At 39.8% G+C, this 23,824-nt stretch overlaps 3 protein-coding genes across 5 annotated transcripts in view; 1 reads left to right on the top strand and 2 right to left on the bottom strand.

Annotated features, from left to right (window-relative positions):
* Window positions 1-209: 209 nt before the first annotated feature.
* Window positions 210-6,356, bottom strand: LOC106929578 (ras-related protein Rab-8A). The gene is made up of 8 exons (XM_015006649.2): window positions 5,951-6,356; window positions 4,520-4,580; window positions 4,226-4,286; window positions 3,807-3,884; window positions 3,610-3,699; window positions 3,458-3,523; window positions 2,193-2,243; window positions 210-2,091 (listed from the first exon to the last, which is right to left on the bottom strand). Exons 1-8 carry the CDS (start codon window positions 6,072-6,074, stop codon window positions 2,002-2,004), a joined length of 621 nt encoding a protein of 206 aa, XP_014862135.1. The 5' UTR covers window positions 6,075-6,356; the 3' UTR covers window positions 210-2,001.
* A 1,562-nt stretch (window positions 6,357-7,918) lies between these two features.
* LOC106929506 (small ribosomal subunit protein eS27-like) lies at window positions 7,919-9,327 on the top strand. Its single transcript, XM_015006541.2, has 4 exons — window positions 7,919-8,054; window positions 8,470-8,578; window positions 8,658-8,768; window positions 8,866-9,327. Exons 1-4 carry the CDS (start codon window positions 8,049-8,051, stop codon window positions 8,892-8,894), a joined length of 255 nt encoding a protein of 84 aa, XP_014862027.2. The 5' UTR covers window positions 7,919-8,048; the 3' UTR covers window positions 8,895-9,327.
* Window positions 9,160-23,824, bottom strand: part of tpm4a (tropomyosin 4a) — a 29,247-nt gene continuing 14,582 nt past the window's right edge. For 2 of the 3 annotated variants that reach the window (XM_015006174.2, XM_015006340.2), the window contains 7 exons: window positions 17,719-17,852; window positions 17,498-17,615; window positions 16,964-17,034; window positions 16,368-16,443; window positions 14,486-14,548; window positions 14,145-14,214; window positions 9,160-10,265 (listed from right to left, as the gene is read on the bottom strand). In XM_015006174.2, the coding sequence (XP_014861660.2) occupies window positions 10,183-10,265; window positions 14,145-14,214; window positions 14,486-14,548; window positions 16,368-16,443; window positions 16,964-17,034; window positions 17,498-17,615; window positions 17,719-17,852 (615 nt within the window). In that variant the 3' untranslated portion in view covers window positions 9,160-10,182. Of the gene's footprint in view, window positions 10,266-13,365; window positions 13,569-14,144; window positions 14,215-14,485; window positions 14,549-16,367; window positions 16,444-16,963; window positions 17,035-17,497; window positions 17,616-17,718; window positions 17,853-23,824 lie in introns of those variants that run through there. The other variant, XM_015006256.2, reaches the window with a different exon arrangement.

The raw sequence follows: 23,824 nt of genomic DNA, 5'->3' as shown, positions 1-23,824 counted from the left end.
GACCGATCACATGTTCCTTACTTCCTTAAATGCAACAGACATTGTAAGCAAATAAATATCACGTTCCAAATTAGAAAACCTGACATTAACTCACCTAGAGCAGAACCTCTCATGTGATTCCTGATTGAAAACTGCAGAAAACCTGAGTGAAGGTCTGCACTCGCAAAGAAAAAGCCAGCTCCAGATATGCAACAGAGAACACCGAAACATGTCAAAGAATCTTTTTAATAAATCAAAGGTACATGTATCTACAAAAAGTGTAGATCAATAGGATTTATGAAACTACAGTACAATCATTGAAGATCTTATTTACAATTGCTGAAGTATTTATTTTATGTATTTTCCACACCGAGCCCATCGATAATCTCTGAGGAAATCCCAACCCGACTTTAGGAATGTTGAAGATATGTGAACACTGTCCGACTCAGAAAGACAGAGAATCAATTCACTAATCAAATGGTGCTTTAATCAAATGGGTCTTCAGAGAACTGCTGAAAGCAAACCAAAAGCTGAAACTCAAAAGTTAACCACAGACTGAACATGAAGTTACACGTGTGATTCAGCAACTTTTATAGCACCACGAGTAATTAAGAGACTCTCGTTGGAATGACTTCTGATATGAACTCAGATTTCTAATAATTTCCTATTTTTAACCCTGTGAACAAAATTCTGGAGATTAGTGCGTTCCTAATTTCAAATAAAGCACGTTGAATCACATGTGCAAAACCGTTGTTTGTTGTTTTTTTCCTTAGGTTTTACCATGTGCAGACAGAATGCTGCGACGGCAGCTTCACGCTGACGCCGACCGTCTTTAACTGCGATCTGCAGAAACATTCAACCAGCAAGTGGGAATGCATTGGTAAAAGACTAACGGGACTCGATGGCTTAGACGACGGAGGCGTCACAGCTCAGGTGTTTTTCAGGAGGACCGAAGCGGGTAAATAAATCTCTTGTGCATTAATATCTTTTGTTTCTTTCAGTTAAGACTTGCAACAGTCAATAAATGTTAAGAACTTTTTTTTTTTCTTTTCTTGTATAAACAGGAAGAACAAAAAGGAAAAAGTGCATACTCAATAATAACATAAAAAGGGCACTTTGTCATTTTGGTGCTATGTCTTGTTTCACTCCATAAATACTGCTACAGCACAGCCCCAATCCAAGGCCCAGGAAACTGTCGAGTACGTGTTCCCCCATTGGAACGGACAAGTGGATCAAGTAGAAAAAAAAAAAAAAAAAAAGCAGAAAACAATGATTTCATCGTTGCTCCGATTCCTTCTGCACTATCCTCTCCAGGTGTTTGGGTGTGAGTGCGGCTGTTCGTCTTACTTTAACTCAGACCGCACCGATTACAAGGCAACCGCCCACGTGCTTAATGAGCGCAAACCAGAGGCCCGACACATTGCACATCAAAGTGTTAGCGAGAAGCGTGGAATGTTTCAACCTACGGAGAACGATAAAGACGGACAGGAAATGTAAGTCCCACGAGGAGGTGTGATGAGTAAAAGGTACGTTTTCATAATCAGTGATACACATAGATATTTACATGCTGCATTTTACATGTCGTAGATGTAAAAACAAAAGAAAATCTCGACCGAGCTGTCAGTGCAAACATGTAGCAGAATCTGGGGTCCTGTTGTCTAGAAGGATGAAATAAATAGGATTTTTTTTTTTTAATGACAGATGCCAAGAAAAGTGGGCAGAAAAGATTTGATCGTCTTCGGTGTCTCACCAGGAGACAGCCTTTAAAAGTGAATAAAATTTCTGGATTCAAGTCGAAGCTGTCAGTGTGTAACCGAGGCCGCAGCTGCTAAATCCACAGGTAGGAAGACTAAGAGGGATTTCTGTCTTTTTTTTTTTTTTTATCTAATTAATCGCAGGATAAATCAGAAGAAGGAAGACGAGGGAGAAAGAATAAAACAGGCATCAGAGTGTGCTCTGTCCAGTTCTGTCCAGTGGGGGACGCAGTTAAGGCGATGGTGGATGTCGGCGCTTCCGTCTTTCTCACAGAAGCGTGCAGCGGAAGAAGCTGCTCTTCTTGGGCTGCTCTGAAATCTTGACTCCCGGGTTGCTGCTCTGAGGATTGTTGCCCTCCTGAAACAGACAAGACGAAGAGTTTCCAGTTTTGAGAAAACGGCGAAAACGATTCTCCCCGACCGCCAGTAAACTGCGTCGCGCCGCGTTTTCACTCTTACCAGTTTCTTGTCCATCTTTGCCTTAATATCTCTGGCGAGGGTTAGGAAGGCCTGCAGACAAAAACAAGCATGCGCATTAGTTGCGTCTCAGACGAATGCTTCAGGAGAGGTGGTAGTTTGTGGCTGTGTGAGAAGATAACCTCAGTGGAAAAAAAAAAAAACAGAAAAGGAAACCAAATGGTCTGTTATCTTTCCCCCACATGAAACCAGATGCCCCACAGATGTGAATCATGATTAAACATGTAGTTGTTTTGCCGTGACAATCCAACGACGTTGCTTCTACGAATATGCTCATCCCTGTGAGGGAGCCGGTTTAGACAAATGCAGGAGACGCCGGCCGTCTCCATTTATTATCCTCATTAAATATGCAACACCTCAGATACATGGACTCTGAAGAGTGTCGGATGTAAACCTTTTAATGAGGTTTTTGTCACCATGTCTAGGATTTCAAGTTCTCCAAATTGTAAAACCAGAGGAAGAGTCAGAGGCAGAGTTCTTTTTAGTAGCCAAAAGAGATACCAGTTGCTGCACGCTGCAGGTCAGCTGCCTGAACGAAACATTCTCCCCACACTTGAAGAAATTTTTGAACCGCTTTGAAACATTTCTGGCAATATGGCTGAAAAACATATCACAATACAATATATTTATATCGGTTAATATGGATAATTACTGATTTGTTTATTTTGTTTTAAATATCTGAAATACCACCAAACTTTTAACCTTTATCCACAGTTACCACTCCACGGCGTTCTTTTTATTTTTAAGTAGTTATGAGGCATGGTAGTGAAACTTTTCAATTGCTGATGCGCAAGTTGTTGTTGCTAGGTAACCAGAGTGAGTCAGCTGATGCCTCTAGCTTTCCGACAAAGCCATTCCTCTGCCTGAATCCCCCAGAATGCTGTGCGGTTCTAGATCGGAGTTCAGTGAAATTTCTGAAAACTATCGGATGTATCATCTATCAAAACTGATCACGTGTCTATTGTGATATATATTGTTATTGATTTACTGTCCTATGCCCACCTAAACACAGACAGTGGGGAAATTAAAGCGCCACTCTATAGATTAAGCTAACGCTATTTTATATCTGCAGGTGATAACATACAAGCATAGAGTCTGATAATGCAGCCGATTGTTGCTTTTTCAATAGTCGCAAAACTAAGTAGCCCCAAAAGGTTGAAGCACTCACACACCATCCTGTAACACGTGGGCTATTCTCACTGGTTTTCTGAGTAATAAAAGTATAGAAAGAAAAGGAAAGGACTCACATTCTCCACATTGATGTTCGCTTTTGCACTCGTTTCCATGAACTTGATTCCGTACTCCAGTGCCAGCTGAACAGGTTCAGAGGAAAAAAAGTCAGAAACAATGCAAGGGAAAAAAAAAAAAAAAGACACCATGACATCCCAGCTATTCTTACTTTCTCTCCTCTGTCTTTGGACACTTGTCGCTTGTCATTGACATCACATTTATTCCCCAGGACCATCCTCTCTACGTCTGAAGAGGCATGCTGTAGGAAAAACAAAATATGGTGAGGTAAATAGGTGCTTACAGTTGTGAAATGTTTCACTACTATAATCTTTGCAGAATATTGGCACCAAGAATCCAAGTGTTTACCTCTTCTATATTCCTTATCCAGTTCTTGATGTTGTCAAAGGACTTCTCGTTGGTAATGTCATACACTAACATGATGCCCTGGAGAAGTCAGAAAAAAAACATTTAGGAAAAAAAAAAAAAAAGTAAAAACTGATTCCATTTCCTATTTATCTGTTTGCTAGATCCAGTATAATTTTTTGTAATGTTTATCTGACTCATCTGTATATTTTCAAATTAAGACACAGGCATGCAGCTAAGCCTGAACTAAACAAGAGACGAACAAAACACTCCTCATTTTGAGGTGTGCAAAGCGTAAACAAGAACACCAATATGAGGCGTGTCTCTGAAAAGGTAAAGGATTAACCGCTAGTAGCTAAATGAATGTCGCTGCACCTGTTCAGTTTCAACGCATCATGAGTAAAGATGACAACGCATCTTACCATGGCTCCTCTGTAGTAGGCTGTTGTGATGGTCCTGAACCTCTCTTGTCCCGCTGTGTCCCTACACGCATGAAAAAAAAAATATTTCGGTAAAGTTTCCTTTTTTACTGCTGCGGCTTACAAAATTAGATTGCATTAGACGGTTCTCACTGTCATTTGTTTATACACTTGTTAGAGCTGCTGCTGTAAGTAGCCACTTTGTCAATAAAACATAAATAAATAAGCTTATGGTGATAATATGTACTAGGAACTACCTAGAACTAGTATTAAATATTCAGCATTTGTCCATCTCACCATATCTGTAGTTTGATCTTCTTTCCATCTAATTCTATTGTTCTGATTTTGAAGTCAATACCTAAAGAAAAAAGACAAAGAAAATCAAACAAAACCTGAGTATCTTCATGAAGCAACAAAACTGTGTATGTTGTTTAGGAAATAACCCAAGATTAGAGTACTGAAGTATCATTTTTGGAACATCACACTTTAAAAACAACGTTTAGTTACTGCATTTTAAACATCCATCCATCAATCAGCTACATCCACTCATCCATGTGGGGACTGATGCCGCTTAAAAAAAAGGTTAAGTTCTAATAATTTTGAAATTTTGAATGCGTTTCTTTGTTACGAAGGTTTTACGTCGACTTGCCCAACCTCCTTTATTAAACATAGGGCTTTTAATTGTACTGGCATGGCAAAAAAGCCACCAATAGATCTAACTATGAGGTGCCACAGTCATATCTGTAGTTGGCATACTTTGTCCAACACATGGACACCAATGAGTGACGATATTAAATATCATGATATCTTGCAACTGGATTCAGAAGTGTCTTTTACATTAGAAAGGTAATATATGCCTTTTACGTCAATCACAATATGTACTATTTATGGTTTAATTGTTTATTAGTTAGGGATATATTGTATATAAATTTGTATTTTATTATAATTCCTTTATTTTATATAGAATTTAAAACTAATGCTGATTAAAATAATAAAAAAATAATCACTGATCAGAAAAAGCCTGATCAGTGCATCACTATATTTTCTTTTCTTTTTGGGTGGAATACCCAAAGAGTTTATTCAAGTAAAATAACACTACAACAAATTTTGATTCAAATAAATGTAATTATTGTCCTATAGATGCAACTCTATTCGTTTGTTTGCACAAACTGCGTGGCTAACCCGGATTACAAATAGAAACCGGTCGTTGTGGTTAATTACGGTACATTTTACAAGTTGCGCTAATGCTTATTGGTGTGATAATAATCGTTCGTTAAACATAGTAAAATAAGCCAAACCGAATGGCCTTCATGGGTGATCTTTGGATAAATATTCGTGATGGTCAGATTAATGGAGACTTTTTTTATTGCGTTGTCAACAACAGATCGAAGTACAGGCCAGCTGGTCAGAAGGGAAATGACACTGCCAACTAACTTGCTTTAGCCTTTTAGCACGTTACCTCAGCTGTCAACGTCTGTGTAGCCTATAAAATAACTACAACGGGCTCAAAATGTACACAAATCAGTGATATCCGTGCTTACAAAGCATTCAAGTCAGGTTAAAAATCAGTGAAGGTCTCCTAAAGACCCCTCTCTCAAGCCGGTTGGGCATTTCCTGAATCGCTGAATGCTAGCCAGAAAAGTTAGCACTAACTTAGCATGACGGGATGGGCAGCTCCGGTGCCGCTTTTCAGTCAGCTGAGGCGTTAATGATGTGAGCTCCACTCACCTATAGTTGAGATAAACGTTGAGTTGAAGGCATCTTCTGAAAATCTGAAAAGCACACAGGTTTTCCCGACTCCCGAATCACCGATTAAAAGTAGTTTAAACAAGTAATCGTAAGTCTTCGCCATGTTATTAGCTAGCTTACTACTGCGGATATCCCGCCCGTTGTGCAGACGGAGAGGTCGCTGCTGCTGCGGGGCGTCCTGTTGGTCAAATCAACTGTCACTCTGCGATGTCGTCGTGGCTCAGGAAGCCTGCTGCCGCCCGGGTGGGTGTGCTCGTTTTGGAGACTGTTGCCACCCGGATTAACTACAGTAAATTTGATATGTTTAACTAAGAACTCGTTCTCCTCAGAAGGATGTGAAAAATGGCGTTGACTGATGTTGCGACGGAAATGAGACAATTCAACACGATCAGTGACAATAAGTCAGAGGCAGCAGGCTAAATTTAGTTTCTCTTTTAAAGAGAAAGGAAGCAACGACTTCACTGGTGATAATACAAATACCAAACATTCAAGGCTTTCTGAAGAAAAGTATTTAAAAGAACAGGAGAAATTACTAGACATGTTACTAAAACTAGTTATTTGACCTTCAGGAAGTGTAATGAAACAAGTCATCGCATTTTAGTACACAATCTAAATATTTATGCTTATTTGTTAACATTTTTTTCCAAGTGCAGAAAGATTTTACAACAGCACAAATTAAATAAAAACAAGAATTGAACAAGCTTGAATTTATTGTGTGTATTTTTATTCCAAAGCATAAAAAATATCAAGACTATGCATTTCCATTAGTCTGTAATTGGCAGTGAAGGTTTCAAAAGTAGCTTGAGCAGACTATCCGCACCTGTTAGGGAGTATGATCAACTACAGCTGATTCCATTATGATGATTTATATTTGGTGATGAGCTCCAAATAATATATTATCATATTTCTGGCTTGGGAATCTAAAATGTACAAAAATAAAATAAAATTTATTCCAGTTAGGAAAAAAAAATACATTATAGTAAAATTTTATTTAAAAAGATAACCTGAAATCTAAATGTGCTTGCATGGTGTTTTAATAATCTCTGGCTCAGTTATGTATTTGAGAATGCATGCATAATTTTCACTTTTTATGGATTCAAGAAAATCAACAATAATTTCAAACTTGTTAATCCAGTTCTTGTTTTTAAAAGTCGCTGAAGTTAAATGTTGACACTTTTTTAACCCCAGAACTTAGAATTAATTTAATAAATCATAAAAATTAGACACCCCCAACTTGACAACATTTCTGTCCATGAGAAGTGTTTGCAGGCTGTCCATTTTTCTTCTACCTCATCTGAGATAAATGGGACCTGGAGACAACCCCAGGTATCCCTCTCTCTAACATGAATGGCTCTAAATTGACTTTTCATGTGTCTATTCATCTCACTCCCCATTCTACCATCATCCTAGAACAAGACAAAACAAATAACAGAACAAATAATATTTAAACCCCCTTGCCTGAGGCAAAGACAGACCCCTGACTCAATGGCAGCATTTTTTCTGGTTGAAAAACATGAATTTTTCATTGGCCGCAGTCATCACTTGAAGATGCCACCAGAACCACAACTTCTGTAAAAGTCTAATGTAGGCATTAAAATTAGACATCTCTTCACAACGTTACCTTGACAACCTGCCCATAAACACCACAGTCAACATCAGAGACAAGTAGCAGCATTGGTGGAGACCATAAAAAGCTAAAAAAAGAGGCTATTACTTTTGTTATACAAGGACTATAGACTTCAAAATGACCTCCCTGATAGCTCAGACTCCTGTACCCCCAAATACACAAATGGGTCTGTGTAAGGTCCCCAACACACATATGGACTGGGCAGTTATGACAGTATTCTCCTATGCAGTGTTCTTTTGGCATCTCCATTTATTGTTTTGATTTTAACCAACCCAGATGATGGTTCATCCATAGCCCCTCCCCTGCACAGACAGATCTGCCTCTGTTCAGCCTCCTTCAGCACCAAACCTCAGAGTTGTGACAGGAGCAGGTGAATCACAGAGCAGATTACTCTCACTTCAACTCTTCTCTTCTGTATTGGACAAAACATCTGGGCTGATTTCAATAATCATGTCTGTAAGTAAATATATATCCAGTTTTATCTGTTTTCTTACTAGTTTTAATATGTTTTACAGTTTAGTTTTCACTGACGGAATATCGCTGCATAAATATTAATATATATGAACATATTTTGATGACAGGCAGATGTAAAGTGACAGTATAAGTTAAAGATGTTTGCTTGTATTGTATTAGGCTATTTTTCAAAGATATGCAGTCATATCATATGTGTCTTTCCTATGCCTGCTACAAAAGGTTTAGGAACTTGTCTGGACATGTTTCTTTGCTTCAACTAGCAATTCATTCATCAGACTGTAGAGGGCAGTAAACTTCAAATATCTTGGGATCCTGTTCAGTTGCCACAAATCTCACCTCAGGATGTTAAATCAGTTGTGAAGACCATCATTTGGGAATGCTCTGCTGAACTTTTCAGCTGGCAAAGGACTTGTTGTACCCCAGTCTTGCAGACGAGAGGAGGAAACACAAGAAGAAGAGGCTGGTGCAGAACCCCAACTCCTACTTCATGGATGTCAAATGCATAGGTAACCACCTCCCCAAAGCCCACTGTCTGTCACACAACAAATCTCACAGATTAGCAATATTCTTCTTCAACGTTATTAGGCTGCTACAGGATTTCCACCATCTTCAGCCATGCCCACACAGTGGTGGCCTGCCCCAGCTGCTCTGTGATCCTCTGCAGGCCACGAGGAGGGAAATGCAGACTGACAGCAGGTGGGTGCAGTGTGCCACAAACTGGTCCTTACAATAAGGCACACCAGTTCAGTTTTTTAAATCTCTGGGGGTTAACATTATTTTGTTCTCCATTTAGGTTGTGCCTTCAGGAAGAAATGTTCCTGAGATGCAATTTGCCAGGACATCCACTAGGAGGCAGCAGAAGGGACCATGAAAAGAGCTGAGCCACTCCGTGTGGCTTAATAGAGACATCACCTCTATACTATCTGCATCTTGTAATTTCGGGGTAATTTGACCCTCTTGTGGGTTTTAATGACGACGCGAACAGAGGACCACGCTTGTACACTCCATTATGCTCAGTGAAAAATGTGTGAAGGGAATTATAGCATAGAAAACCTCAAAATGCAAAAGGAGTCAAATGAATCAGAACTTCTGTAAAACATTTATTGAGGGCTGAACATGGAGGGGGTGGTAAATGAAACAAAAAGAAAAGGGCCTCAAATTAATTTTTTAGGCCCCCTCCTAGGCCTTGACATAAGCTGAGACCATCACAAAAAAAATAAAATAAAAAAAAAAAATAAAACATTTAAAGATTTAATTGTCTGTGTCATGTGTTCTTTGGTCTTTGCATTTCCCTTGGAAAATAAAGAAGTGGCATAAAAGCAAACAAAAAAAAAATATTCAGAGTATTATAACTTGTCACATACCTAACATTCTCCTACTATATACAATAGTTATCAATGGTTGATGAGACGTGACTGAGCTCCTGATTTGGGGTAAAGCTCGCTCAAGTGTTCTGATACGGTAGGAAAGGTAGTGCAGCCTTGCTCCGGCTCTCATGATACCCAAATTATAAAGAGGTTTGGCGCACTGTAGATATCCAAAATGTCCTCAAGTTGGTCAGAGCTGCTCTGAAGTTCAGGACTCTGATTAATCGTAAATAAGATTAAAGTGAAGGAGCAGCTTGTGCCTCAATAGTGTGTTTATTACTGAAAACCTTTCCATCAGCCAGGCGACCAGGCAGATTAAAACCCAAGCAGATTTAGGAGGATGCGGATCAGACAGGCACAGATTAGTAAAATGTCTTAAATTGCGTCCTTCTAAAAACAAACATGTCAGCAACAATCTGCCTGAGCAATTCAACCTGTAGGACTTCCATCAAAAACCCATTTTCTCTGGGTGAATTTATCACAACTCTTTCTAAATAAGTGGTCAAAAATCTTTTTCTAAAGAAATTCCTGCAATTTCAAGTGGGAATAAAAATTAAGCAATGAGAAAGAGGAGGGGAAAAAAGAAAAAAAAAACATAACACCAAGGGACAAGCATTAAGTTAATCCTCCCCGTTTTATGTGGGGAGAGACGATTTTACAGCTCGAAATGTGGAATGGAGTCGAACGTTTTAATGGAATGTTAATGACGATCTCATCCTCTCCATCTTCTCCTCTCCAGGCGTTTATAAGCTGTTCAGCTCCTGCAGGGTCTGGTCCAGGACTTGGTGCATGCCCAGGTTCTCCTCTTTGGCATGTGATAATTTCTCTGGAAAGAGAACAAAAGTGACACGTTGAGCTCCTAAAAAGCAGATAATGATGCAGCCCAGTCTGCACAGAGCACCGTTTTCCTGGACTGATGTTTTGAATAGGTACTCGGGTTAAGCTGAGTCACATGCAAAAATTTAACCACAACACGGTGCCTGTCATGCATAATGTGGCTGCTTGACTGTTAGAATATATTATGGCTGTATTAGAGGACTGCAGAGGTGTTTTACTTAAACCAAGCGTCCTAAAGGTCTACAGGGGGCTGCGATTTGTATTAATTCAAACTAAAATTGCAGTAAATATAACAGAAAGCCTCACCTTGTATACATGACTCTCATATGTGCTAAATACAACAGAAACCAAATGCCTTGTTATAATAAAATCAGAAAAACTTTTGAACGAGTGTGTTCTAAAAGTATCCACACCACTTAAATGCTGTCATATTTTCGGGTTACAGGTTTCAAATTAGTGAAGTAGTGCATAATTGTGAAGGCCTTGCAGAGTGTTTTTGATCGACACATTCAAATACCAGTGATTCTTGAGAATAGGGACAAAATGGGTTTTAATTTTCCCATATTTTTTTTTAATTATTTCTCAACCTTATGTATGCAAATATGACAAATAATGTTTAGAAAATATGAAGATGCTAAGGTACAGGCTCCCAGTTGCGAATTTTTTTTTAAAAATTACATTTTTAATCGACCTGACCCAAAACTTTGTCATCACCATCTGACAAAAATAAATCTAAAATGATTTTTAAAATACCCCATTAGTGATATTTTTACTCAATTTACAGACAAATGCTTCTCAAGAAATAAAATAAATATTATTTAAAACAAAAAACAAGAAAAAGTCCATCTGATGGAGTTGACAGTGCATGACGGAGTTGACACAGAACTGAAGGTGGTGACAAACTAGTGAGTAAAATGAAAAACTTGGTACATGTGAAGTAATGCAATTCATGTAAAATACATTAAAATGAATTAGTTGCACAATTAAGTGAGATTTGACAACAATTTCACTGAAAGAGTCAGAAAAACTCTGACGGAGTTGACATCTGACGGAGTTGACGAAATGCCAAACTACCTCAATTTATATGATGTTATTCTGAAGGAGGTCATATTGTAGCTCGTCAGGTCCATGAAATCTTTACAGTTTACCAAAATTAAGCTTTTATTTCACAAAATTTCATCAAAGTTTTGTAAATTGTCAGTTATGGAGTTGACACATCATGGTTGTGACAAACAACTTAGGAATAAAACAGAAGAAAAAACTAAAGAATAACTTAAGCTAACCGGAGCTAACTAGCCCTCCTAGCAAAGGAAGAGAAAAGACAACGTCATGGGGTCCTCAGAAGTTCTGGTGCCCCCCAATAATGCCTGATTTTTTTACATTCTTTTCATTTCTGACGGTGTTGACAAAAACTAAGGACAAATTTCAACGGAGTTGGAAAATATCTAAAAATTATTTTTAATTCAATTTATCGATACTTTTATAATTATTTATATGTCTACTTATACTTAATTGTCATAATATATAATTTTAGTATTTATTTAATTGTTTTAAACTATAAGAATGTGTTGAGTTCTGCTCCTGGACAAGGGCTTTTACAGGCATCATCCACCGACTACAATGTTTAAAATAAAAAAATATTCAGCAATAAAAAGAAAAATATACATTGTTGTGCTCACATGACCCAGGTTAGTTTAGTTAGATATTTGAAAAAAATATATCTTGTGTATATTTTATTCAAATTTCATGCTTTATCCATAGGACCTGTTTTGTCCCTATTCTCAAGAATCATACATAAAAATGGTTTCCACTGCAGCTCTGACTGAATGCTTAGCGTCGTTTGTTGTGCTGGATTATGAACCTGGCCCCAGTCTTCAGCGTTTTACAGCCTCCAGCTTGAAGGATTGTTTTGCACAGTTAGTCCATATGTCCACAAACTCTGACCAGCTTTCCAGTTCCCATCTAGAAAAGCAGCATAATGCTGCCACCGTCGGGGTGTTGTGTTCAAGGCAACGTGTGGCGTCAGCTTTCCACCAAACAAGTGTTTTTTCTTATGCAAGCCAAAATGTTACTGTAAACTTTGGTCTCGCCAAACCACAGTATCTTCCCACACATGACTGCAAACGTTAGCTTGTATTCCAATAACACTTTTCTCTCAGCACTCATCCAAATTTAGGTAATGCGAGGATATATTCTCCCCACCCAAGCTGGTGATTTCTGCAGATCCAAAGGTACCAGGCTGTCTGATTAATGCTCTTCTTGCCCAGCCAGCCAGTTTGTAGTTGCGCTACATCTTTTTTTGGATGATGGATTGAGATTTTTTTTTTTTAATAACCTAATCTGCTTCAAACTTCTCAATAATTCTCTACCTGGGCTATTGGCTGTTTCTTCAATTAGGGTTGTCCTTATCTGATATTGATATCAACCAAAAAAATAAAAAATAATAAAACAGTATTGGTTCATATCAGCCTGCGTCCAATATCTCCGATATTTGCACGCCGATAGAAGCACTCTGGTGCAGCATTTCTACATGAAGACCCATTGGCTAATAAAAAATGGGTCAGTTGTTCTCATGGCTGTCGTTGACTATTTGTCTCTGAGTAATAGCACTTGATCAAGTGTGGATGTACGGCCAATGCTGATATCACATCGGGTCAATATCGGTATCGACCTATACTAAAAGCTGTAATATCGGTACTGGAAGAGAAAAAGTTGAATCAGGACCGCACCACCCCCTCCCATTTGTCTTTGTGATGCTTTTTGTTCACCAGTGTTTCTGAGAAACCCTGAGACCTTCACAGAACAGCTGTGTTGATACCGAGATTAAAAGACACACAAGTGGACTCTTTTTATGAATTAAAGGTATCACAGTAAAGGGATGAATGCAAAATGGGCACCATATTTTTCATCAAAAAAATTTTCAAACCACGTATGATTTTGTTTCCACTTCACAATTACGCACTACTTTGGTTCGGTCCTTTCACTGAAATCCCAAAGAAAAATGTTTGAGGTTTTACTGACAAAAGAAAAAAAAAGGGGGGGAGTTTATTTTACAGTCGTAACAAAGAACAGAGACAAATGCTGCAAAGTAGGAAATAAAGAGACTTTAATGAAACAGTTGAGCAAAGCAAGATGAGCAAAGGCACATATGATATGCAGGAAAAAAGCTACACAGAGTGCGACAGAGAGTCGGAGCGAGCAGAAGACGCCTAAAGAGATGTCATGTCATTGAGGGCATGGTCCAGCTCCTCGCTAATGGCCTTGTACTTCAGCTTCTGAGCATACAGCTCGTCTGGAGGTCACAGAGGTCCACAGCCGAGTACAGACAGGTGGCAAGGACAGCAGAAACACAGACAAGCCAAAAGCAGCATGAGAGACAGGAGGAGGCAGGAAGGAGCGGAGAAAATATGGAGAAGACAAGGAGAAAAAAAAATTAGGTCAGGCTTTTACAAAAGAGGTAGAATGATTGGATTAAAAGAAAGATGCATGCCTAATTAGGCTAGCAGCCCTCTTTGCCGGGTGAGCTGCGAGCGTTTGAGCTTGCTCTGAGTGTCTCATAAAGCTGCTCCAATAACGCTATAAAGTGAGCTCCCTATGGTTCATCAACTAAATAATGCTGACCTACAAAACATGAAAGCACATACTGTCCTCTTTGCAGCCTCGGAAAAGAGGATCTCTGCAGATTTTGTGGCCAGTTTTTATAGCTTTTGGACATATCTTTTTTTTTTCTTTTCCCCCTCAAAAGGATGTTTCCACTCCGTCAAGATTTCTACCAAAACTGTAGCTGCTTGTATTAAAAATGCATTAACCTGAGCAGCGAACACCAGAATCCGTCTACACGTTACGCAGACTGGTAATGCTTGCATACCTTCCAGGTCGTCGATGGACTTTTCCAGTTTGGCCACTGTTCTCTCTGCAAACTCTGCTCGGGTTTCAGCCTGGATGGAGTTCACACACACACAAAGTCAGCGAGCCTTGACAAAGTAATCCAGCATGCACCACTGGAAAAGTTTTACACATTCTTTTCTGGGAGTTCTGCAGTTAGAAAATGTCTCCCTTACATAACTCAGCCATAAAAAAGGAACACATAAACGACCACCTTACTGCCACAAAAATAAACACGCGTGTATTGTTTTAGTCTTAAGGGATGCGAAGAGGTGAGGAAATATGAGATGACAGTATAATCAGAGAGGAACATCTGGATCTCACCTCCTTCAGTTTGTCAGTCAGAACTTTGATCTCCTCCTCATACTTGTCCTCTTTTTCTGAGTACTGTCAAGGCAGAAAAACAGAAAACTCAGTGGCAGAAATCTAAACATGTCTCCACTTGCTTTCACCTGCAGATTAACTGAGTGTGAACTTTAATTCCTCCTTCTTCTTCAGCTCACTAGACAGGAGAAAGGTTAAGTTCCTCGGAGGCAAATACGTTGGTATGTTCTGGGAACAAACGACTGTGCCGTCAACCATGACGGGCCCCGACTGCGTAAAAGCATAACATATACTGCAACGCAAAGGGGAAGTAGGCATGCGGTTAACCTGGCATGCTGTCGTACTGCATGCCTGACCTTGGGAGGAAAGTGAAGACAAAAGGGCTGCTGGCATTCGCAGAAACGCCCTGCAGTGTCTTTACCTACAGTCTTTGTCTCGTTACAATCACACACATCAATGCGATTCATTAGGATTTCATGCGATAGGCATGATTTTGAACTGTGCATGTTGTCGATCAGCTCTGCGCATCAGCAGGCTGACATTTCTGCTTGTTCATTACGAAATAATCCAAGCTCAGTCATCTCAATCCAGCTTTACACTCTAAGTTGACTCCTCACAGCATTATGCTGACACTATTTTTGCTTCATTTTTAGACCATCAAGTTTTATTTCTGGTTTCATCCAACCAGAGCTGCCTTCCTCTTTGTCCCGTCTATGACTTTCACTTCTTGTAGCTTTTCTCTTTTTTTCCCCAACATTGACTTTTGCCTCGTGTCTCTTAAATAAAGCCCAGATTTGAAGATTGCACAACTATTTGTTGTGATGTCTACAGATTCTCCCACCTGAGCTCTGAATCTCTGGAGCTCCTCCAGAGTGACAAACGATCGACTAGCCGTTTCTTTGACTAAAGCCATTTTTCCCTCTTTATTGTCAGCTTGGATATCTGACTAGTTTAGAAAGCTGCGCCTTGGTTTATCCATTTTAAGATGAGCAGACCTGACTGCTGCCTTTCCTTGGTCGTCAAGATGCTGTTTGTTCTCTAATGTTCAAATAAATCTGAGGCTTTCACAGATTAGCTGCATGCATAAAAACATCAAATGAAACATGGGTGGATTCTATTTATGCAGTTGGATGGTTTAGATTTCATTTATGGGTATTTGTGGAAAGATTACAGAATGCAATTTTATTAAACAATTAAAATTGTATCCAATTAAGCATCAGAATAACTGATAAGACAACGCATTACTGAAATAATTATTAGTTGCAGCCCTATTTGCCAATAAACCCTAAACCTCAAAGCAGATTATTCACTTTAATCTACTTTCTGTTTATTATTACATAAAACCCCTTTAAATCACAATGATGCTCAATGCAGTGGGAATACATTTACAAGTCCCTCCATCTAGGCACTGACAGCACAAAGAAAAATGTCTTGGTGTCTAACTGTATATAAATTACGACTTTTATGGGTTTTCTCTCCACAGGAAACAGAAAAACACATGGTTGTACAAAAAGGAGGACGTAGTTATACTAAGCAACTACAGAACTGGTATTAAACAACACGTTAGTGATGTAATGCAGTTTGTCTGAATTACCATCTACTGAGCCAAGTGTGACCAAAATGACAGGATCCATGTTCTCAGAGTCGGACCATTTATTTACTCTAATGATTCTTTTATGTATTCAGGCTTTCTAAACTGATATTTTGTGCTGCGATGTTTCACGCCAGCTCTGTCGGATTCCAGATAAAACTCGTTTTTTAATCCGTTGCAAGCTAAAATTGGTTATGTGAATTTTTAGTTTGCATGTAAAACTTCAGCGTGCAAAAGTAAAGACTCGTCACTAGAACATGTGTGTCTGGTGTTCTCATTGTCGACTCTCACCTTCTCCGCTTGGGCTTCTAAGGACTTCAGGTTGTTGGTCACATTTTTCAACTCCTCCTCCAGATCACTGGCTTTACTGCACAAAAACAATAAATAAATAAAGCAGAAGCACACTTAGCTATAATAGATAACTAAAACATCAACATTAAGACATTCGGTAACACTTTATTTGAAGGGGTGTGCATAAGACTGACATGACACTGTCATAAACATGACATAACACCTGTCATGAAGTGTCATTCGGTAAATAATGACACTTTTAATGCAAAGTTGCTCTAAAAGTTGCATTAAAAGTCCATTAAAAGTGCCAACTTTGCATGATTTTGTAAATTATGATAATTTAATGCAATGTTGGCATTTTTAATGGACTTTCAATGCAACTTTTAGAGCAACTTTGCATTAAAAGTGTCATTATTTACCGAATGACACTTCATGACAACTGTCAAACATTCATAAAGACTTCTTTATGTTCATGACAGGTGTTATGTCACGTTTATGACGGTGTCATGTCAGTCTTATGCACTTCAAATAAAGTGTTACCGACATTTCTAAGTGCACATGCTGTAAATATGTTTTACTGTGCATCTTCGTCTTACCATTCAGCGAGATCAGCCCTCTCCTCGGCTCTCTCCAGATCCCCCTCCAAGATCACCAGCTTACGAGCCACCTGACACAAACGGGGTACGTTTTATTACAGTTTGGAGTGGGAGGACAGATTTCATTATGCTGCTTACATTTGGGACATACTACCAAACTTTTTCCACATTAAAGAATAATAATTCTGGAAAAGGTTGTAAGATTTCTGCTTAAACCACCATAATATATACCAACAGGATGTCAAATTGCTTTCTTGGTCAACTTCAGTCATATTCTTCTAGCTGATTCTCACACTTCCTCCTCATGATCATCAGTGAATGTGGTGCTAGTTATTTTTTATTTTTAACAGACTGACAGATCCAAGTTGCATTTCACCTGCAGTGTGAAAACCTCACTACTTTATTTGGTCACCAGACAATCACAATCCGATCTGCTGAGTTTAGGCGCAATTTGGAGGTGTGCGCAATTCTCCCCTGACTCTGCACCCTAATCCAGCCTTATTACTTCCTAGATGCAGCAGGAAGCATCTTTACCTCCTCGTATTTACGGTCAGCTTCCTCTGCGATGTGTTTGGCCTCCTTCAGCTGCATCTCCTGGATTTCCATCTTCTCCTCGTCCTTCATCGCTCTGTTCTCGATCACCTTCATCCCTCTGACATGAAGAGAAGACAACAGATCCGTTTTTCAAAACGACTCCTACGTTGATTATTTGCAACATGAAAGCCAGGTGTATAATTAAAGGAAACAAATCTGACCTCTCGCTCTCATCTGCGGCCTTCTCTGCCTCTTCCAGCTTCTGCAGCGCTGTGGCCAACCTCTCCTGGGCCCGGTCCAATTCCTCCTCCACCAGCTGGATCCTACGGTTAAGAGCTGCGACATCACCTTCCGCCTGCAGGACAAGATGGGGAGGAGGAAGAGAACTTTAGTCAGACATTTCTATAAGAAAACGTCCAACCAGTGTTCTGTCAAACCAGAAGAAAATGACAGGAAGAGGGCAGAGCGGAAAATTTAAACAAAAACATGAAGATGATTAGAGTGACTCCGTATCTTTGAAGTCTTGTTTCCTGTCTTTTGTTTGTTTTATTTTGCTCTGAGAATGTTTACTGTGACATTTTGCTCAAGAAATAAATGTTGGTTTCAACACTCCCAGGCTCAAATTAAAGCATTTGAATGCAAAATTTTTCAAAGAATTTATGTGAAATATTTAAGTGGCAAAGCTTTCAATATGGAACCTGCAAAAAGTTGTAAAGAAGAGGAAGAATGAATGGACAGACCGTCATATGAATGGATGTGTCCCTTAGAATTTGAGAGAAGGACGAGTCTGGAAACATAAATATCTTTTAATAATTTGTTTTCTTTTTCCATATTTATGGAAAATCTAAATATATGACCAAACATGAGCATTAGGGAGGATTAATAAGCATCTCAACGGCGAGCAGCAGTCACCACTGACCAAGTTCCTCATGACTATGACAAGTTTCCACCAAACCACTTCTGTTTTTTAATAAAACAGAAAAATGGCCAAAGAGTTTGCCTATTTTATGCTTTATTTGACATAAAAAAGGCAAAGATGGAGCGCTGCATGGCTCAGTATTAGAGCAGGAACATCCTAAATTAAGGGTACAGTCCTCAACAGAGTTGTCCCTGGTTCAATTCCCTGCCTCATATGCTTCATGTCTTCCCCTCGTCTCTCTGCTCTTCCTTCTGTCTGTGATGCTACGGTTGAATAAAGGCCACTACTGCCATAAAAAAAAACTGAAAAAATAATAATAAAATGTCGAGGACAATCGGCAGCGTGCTTAACTTGGCTCTTTCTCACAAAACATCCGTTAAAAGATATTCAAATATATCCACAAGAGCATGACCATGGCGCCATGAGGACAGGAAAATATTCAGCTTTATCATTTAGGCATTTTAATAATTCAACACCAACTGTCTGAATCCAAACAAAGGCAATGCTCAGCTGTAGGTGGACTACAAAAACACCACATGTTAGTGAGCTGCTCTTGTTATGCCAATCAATGAGTTGATAAATAACAGCTGGAACAGCACTGCTGTCTACTGAGCCAAGTGTGACCTGCAACGTAAATCTTCTGCGGCATCTGAATGAAATGCCTAGTAAAACTCAATTTCCGGTGTTGGTGGATGCAGAAGTCGGCCAAGCAGGGAGGGCAAATTAGTTTTTCCCCTCATCTGCTCTCCGTAAACAGAGGAGAAAAGTGGAGGCAAAGGTTCAACTAAACAAGAATCTCCCCTGCCGGAAACAACTATTATCTCCTAGTGATCTGCTTTCAGACTGGACTCTAGAGTCCGCCACGGAGGGCGGACCTTTGAATGGTCACAACCAGTCATTAAACATCACAATTACGTCCAGACAAAGCAGCTGAAGGTGCAGCACAGCAGTTAGTAGGTCAGTGACTCATTAGCCAGTTCAACAGTCACAGGCGTTTTGTCACTCAGTTTGCAGGTTGGTGAGTCGTTCTGCAAGGCAATTGCTGAAACTGAAGAGACTCAATGAGGAGGAAAGGAGGAACCGCAAAAAGTGGCTAAGATCTCAGTGAAGAAGAAGAAGAAGAAGAAGAAGAAGAAGCATTCTGTGTTTTTGTGTTCAAAGCTATGCTTTCTTTCATATTCATGTCAGGAAATGAAAGTGTCGCTTTAAGCCTTCTTTTCTACTTATTCTGACTCAAACCAAATAGTCCCCACTAATATTTAAACCATCTCCTCTCTGCATATCGTGCCAAGGGAGGGCCGCTGATACCAGACAGGAAATGCCTGTCAGAGCGTCGTTAGCACACGGGAGGGGAAAGGCACCCCGCTGCAGAATGAATGAACGAGAAATAAATCTCTCAGAGCATCTTGAATTCTCATCAGCGTCCATCGCCACGCCATCCGGAAGGTGAGAAACGTTGCACAGGATTAAACTGCAGCCTGAAACAACAGATCCCATCATTTCCCAGCGTCCCGAATGAGGCAAGAAGGACGACATGGACAGAAACAAAAAGAACGTCACTCATGAGCTTCAGGTCAGCCATGCTGCCACAGACACTGAAAGGCTCTGAAAATTGCCAGCCTGTTGCGTTCCTGTCTGTCACCAAGAGTAAGAAAAGAACCACACAAACCAGTTCACACTACAGTGAAAACCTGCCCTTACACATAGTCAAAAAGGTGTAACCTGGTGGCTTATCCGTCATCAGGCTTTCACAAACATGAAAGTGGGGGTAGGGGGATCCCCTCATGCACACCGACAGCTTTGTGTTAAAATCAAAAGTTTATGTGTGTACTGGGCATATTCTCATGCCTCCAACTCTGTGATGCATGACAATATAGGGGGAAGCCTGAAAGCTCTCAGGGTGCAGCTGTAACTTAAGAAGCTGCTGTCCTGAGTCTTTGCAAAGTGATTTACCAGTAACAAGAGCTAACTGGAACAACTAACCTCACTGCCGTCACTGCTTCAATATGAGGATCTTGGAAAAGGTGGCAGGACGTTGGCAGCTCACCATTCTTTCATTTCCTCCCTTTGATTGTTCTCTCCTTCAGCGATGCAGAGATCTGGCCACGCCTCTTCCCTTAGCACCCACTTTGCATTCTCCCACAGCAATGGAGTCATTCTGCCTTATAAGGTAAACAAACTCTGGAGAATGCTTGTGGTTGAGTAGGATTGTGACAATAAGCAAAAATGTCCACACACACACACACACACACACACACACACACACACACACACACACACACACACACACACACACACACACACACACACACACACACGCACACACACACGCACACAGAGAAAGGTACTCAAAGGACATTAAGGCTGAATCACCACTTCCTAGGGTTATTCCAACACCCTTCCACCCTTTCTTTTAAGAAATACTACTTTAAAAAGAAACAAAGAGGCGTACATTAAACTACTACATTTTAATAATTGTTTAATTGTGCAAGTTGTATCAATGTTACATTGACACAAGATATAACAGAACACATTACATTAAATATCACAGTGGGTCTTTGTGCTCTGAAAAATATGCCAAGTGAAAATATTTCCTTTAGCTCTGTTGCTATTCCACAAAACACTGGGACACTTTAACCACTTAGAAAAATATGGCGCAGGTCTACAATTTATGGCTTTAGAGTCTTTCAGCCAGTGAGAAGCAGCACATGGGGGAGCTGGGTTACTCTGTGCTTCACAAAGCCAGAGAAAATGGCAGTACCTCATGTTGCAAGTTAACGTTATGATGGAAAAGTGTTAGCAAAGTGAAACAGTAATGTGAAGAAAATTTATAAACCTCGGCACAAGAAAATACCTCAACCTATTGTCCAATCAAAGGTCAGAACCACTCCTTATTCAGGCTCAGAGATAGTTCAAAGTTCACAATGAATCCTGAAATATTTCTTCGCGTTACCCACCTGAATGATCTGAACATTTGATCAACTATTAATTGGGTACAAATATCAAATTACATGTCGAAGGCACTATACGCCCTCCATACTATCATCTTTACACAACAACTTATTTGATATTTTGAGTAAAAGGTGAATATAGTTTGATCTCTTCCATCATCTGATTAAATCCTACAGATTTAATTGTTCCTACAACTGCAACCAGGTTATTAAAGTGCAGGAACGCTTCTCAAAAGAAACTCAGAAAACCAGAAAATATAATCTAGAAATTACCCTTCATTACCTGTTCAATAAATGCACCAAACGTAACATTTTCCACCATTCTTAGTCTACAAATGTATGAACCAAGAGCAGTTGTCATTTTAATTTATCAAACTACTCCGATCAAAAAAACTGCAACAGAGTTTTTATTCCGAGTTATTTATTATATCCGTTATAAACCTGTAGCCCCATCAGAATAGATCAAAGGCAGCACAAGCTAAACAGGAAACATCGACTCTGACCTGGAGAAGCCTGATCAGTGCATCTCTAATAAAAGGATTAGCAGAAAGTGTAAAGGTGCATCTGTTCATCTTCATGTCACTGGTTCAGATACAGTTCAAAAACAAGCCTGGAAGACATGTTACACTGTAGCAGACTGTGTATTACTAAGCTAGTTCTGTAACACTTGATTAAATCTGGATTCTTTGATTTATCTTCTCACTAAGAAACATGCATGTAATGCAACTGCTGCAGCTCTAGTGATAATCACATAGAAGAAGCAGGTACACAAGAAAAACAAACATCTCCACTAACAGCAAAAACTATGATTTTAAAGCGATCTTTCTCCAACGTACTTTTTAAGCAGCTGAAAATGTTGCCATAACATGAATGAGTAGCAATGCAAACACTGGCTTTTTTCCTGCCATATTCACTACATGGTATCAGGTTAAATGTGAAGTTGCTGTATCATAGCTGAATGTTATGACCATATTTACCACAATTGGCCCACATTTTTCTATCAGTAGTATTTGCCCACGAGTTTCTGTGAGCTGTAGCGTCTACCCATGTGCACGGAGTTCAATTAGAAATTAAATAGGTAAATCTACTACTGTCAGGCAGAGTGAGTCCATTTCACTTGAAATATGATCTCTAACCAAATATTGCATTCAAGGAGACGACTTGCACTCGCCAATACAATACTGAGGGAGTGTTTTTTGCGTCACTGTGTTGTTGCTGAGCTTGGTGCGTGACGGCTGAGTAATGGCTTTAGGTAATGGCATACGCAGACAATTTAATCAATAATACCAGCAGGTATTGTCCCGGTCTCGCTCTTTAGACGCATTTTCTTTTGCAAGATAAGCAGTGCTGAAACCTCACCGCCTGGAGACGCAGCACAGTTCAGCTCAGAGCGACTTTCTTAATACCTGGGTGCATTTCATGCGCTGCAGTCTGGTTCAAGGACGAATGAAAGAGGAATCCAATTAGCGGGCGATTTCAGGGCAGTGGGTTAATGAGCTGCACGGTGCTGCTGGGGTTCTGGGAAAGTTATTCCTGACACAGATGGTGGCTGTGCTCAGTGCGAATATGCGATGGTAGGAGAGACAATCTCCGCCTGTAAAGACCTGGCATGCAAACGCAGCTGCACTGAGTACAAGGTGCTCTGTTAGGAGGCATGATATGTAAAAGAATGTCATTAAACATCGAAGACAAGCTCAACAAAGAGTGCTCTCTCTGAGCTGAATGTAATCTGCCACCACTGCTCAGTACCTTATCGGACTTTCAAGAGGTTCTTCCTTTGGTTTTTAATGCCGAGGAGAGTTCTCTGAATTAATAGAAAGCTCTTAGGAGTTACACAAACAGCTGAACTCTCTGCAGTTCTTTCAAGGTAAAAGAAAGAAGCAAGCGTCCTGCAGGACTCCCCAGTCCTCATCGTTTCCTGTGCTGCTTGACTGCCAGGTGCCAAACCATTACTCACATTTTCTAAATACTATTTACTGACACTGTGACAAATTTAGCCTTGCTTGCCCTAAATGCATAAATATATTCTGCTCTTCACTCGAGGGAGAACCCACAGTCTTGGCCTGCATAATCAGCAAAGCCACTAACATGGGGGTGTTCCTCCATATGCCACGGACCGCCAGAAAGTATCAACATGTGGCGTTTATATTTGGAAAGTTGAGCTATTCCCAAGGAGTAGGTCCAAAGAAAACATCGGAATCAGGAAATAGCCTTTTCCAGAGAATCTGCAAGAGTGTTAGAAGGCCAGCTGAAAAACTGCAGCAATGCAGCACTTAATTGCAAAGCAACTTTGCGCCACGAGAGTTTTACCTGAACAAAAGGGCTTTTAAATGCAAAAAACGATCCAGACAAGCTTTTATCTTTGAGAAGGTTACAACGAAGGTAACCTGGTTTAGTGGGAAAGCAGCAAGAATGACACTCCACTGCAGAAACTAGATCTGAGGAATGCATGCAAAC

Source organism: Poecilia mexicana, unplaced genomic scaffold (genome assembly GCF_051168715.1).
Source record: "Poecilia mexicana isolate PSO_F unplaced genomic scaffold, ASM5116871v1 scaffold_4, whole genome shotgun sequence".
Classification (NCBI taxonomy): domain Eukaryota; kingdom Metazoa; phylum Chordata; class Actinopteri; order Cyprinodontiformes; family Poeciliidae; genus Poecilia; species Poecilia mexicana.
The sequence above is the reverse complement of the archived record's forward strand: the minus strand, read 5'-3'. Positions and strand labels throughout refer to the sequence as shown.

Bases quoted from the DNA above. Each gene is read 5' to 3' on its own strand.
- LOC106929578 (XM_015006649.2), bottom strand. From the start codon at position 6,074: ATGGCGAAGACTTACGATTACTTGTTTAAACTACTTTTAATCGGTGAT. The intron at 3,885-4,225 runs GTAAGATGCGTT...TGACTTCTCCAG, and splicing joins CCTACTACAGAGGAGCCATG to GGCATCATGTTAGTGTATGA. The intron at 3,524-3,609 runs GTAAGAATAGCT...GAACCTGTTCAG, and splicing joins CCAAAGACAGAGGAGAGAAA to CTGGCACTGGAGTACGGAAT.
- LOC106929506 (XM_015006541.2), top strand. The intron at 8,579-8,657 runs GTAACCACCTCC...CAACGTTATTAG, and splicing joins CATGGATGTCAAATGCATAG to GCTGCTACAGGATTTCCACC. The intron at 8,769-8,865 runs GTGGGTGCAGTG...TTCTCCATTTAG, and splicing joins GAAATGCAGACTGACAGCAG to GTTGTGCCTTCAGGAAGAAA.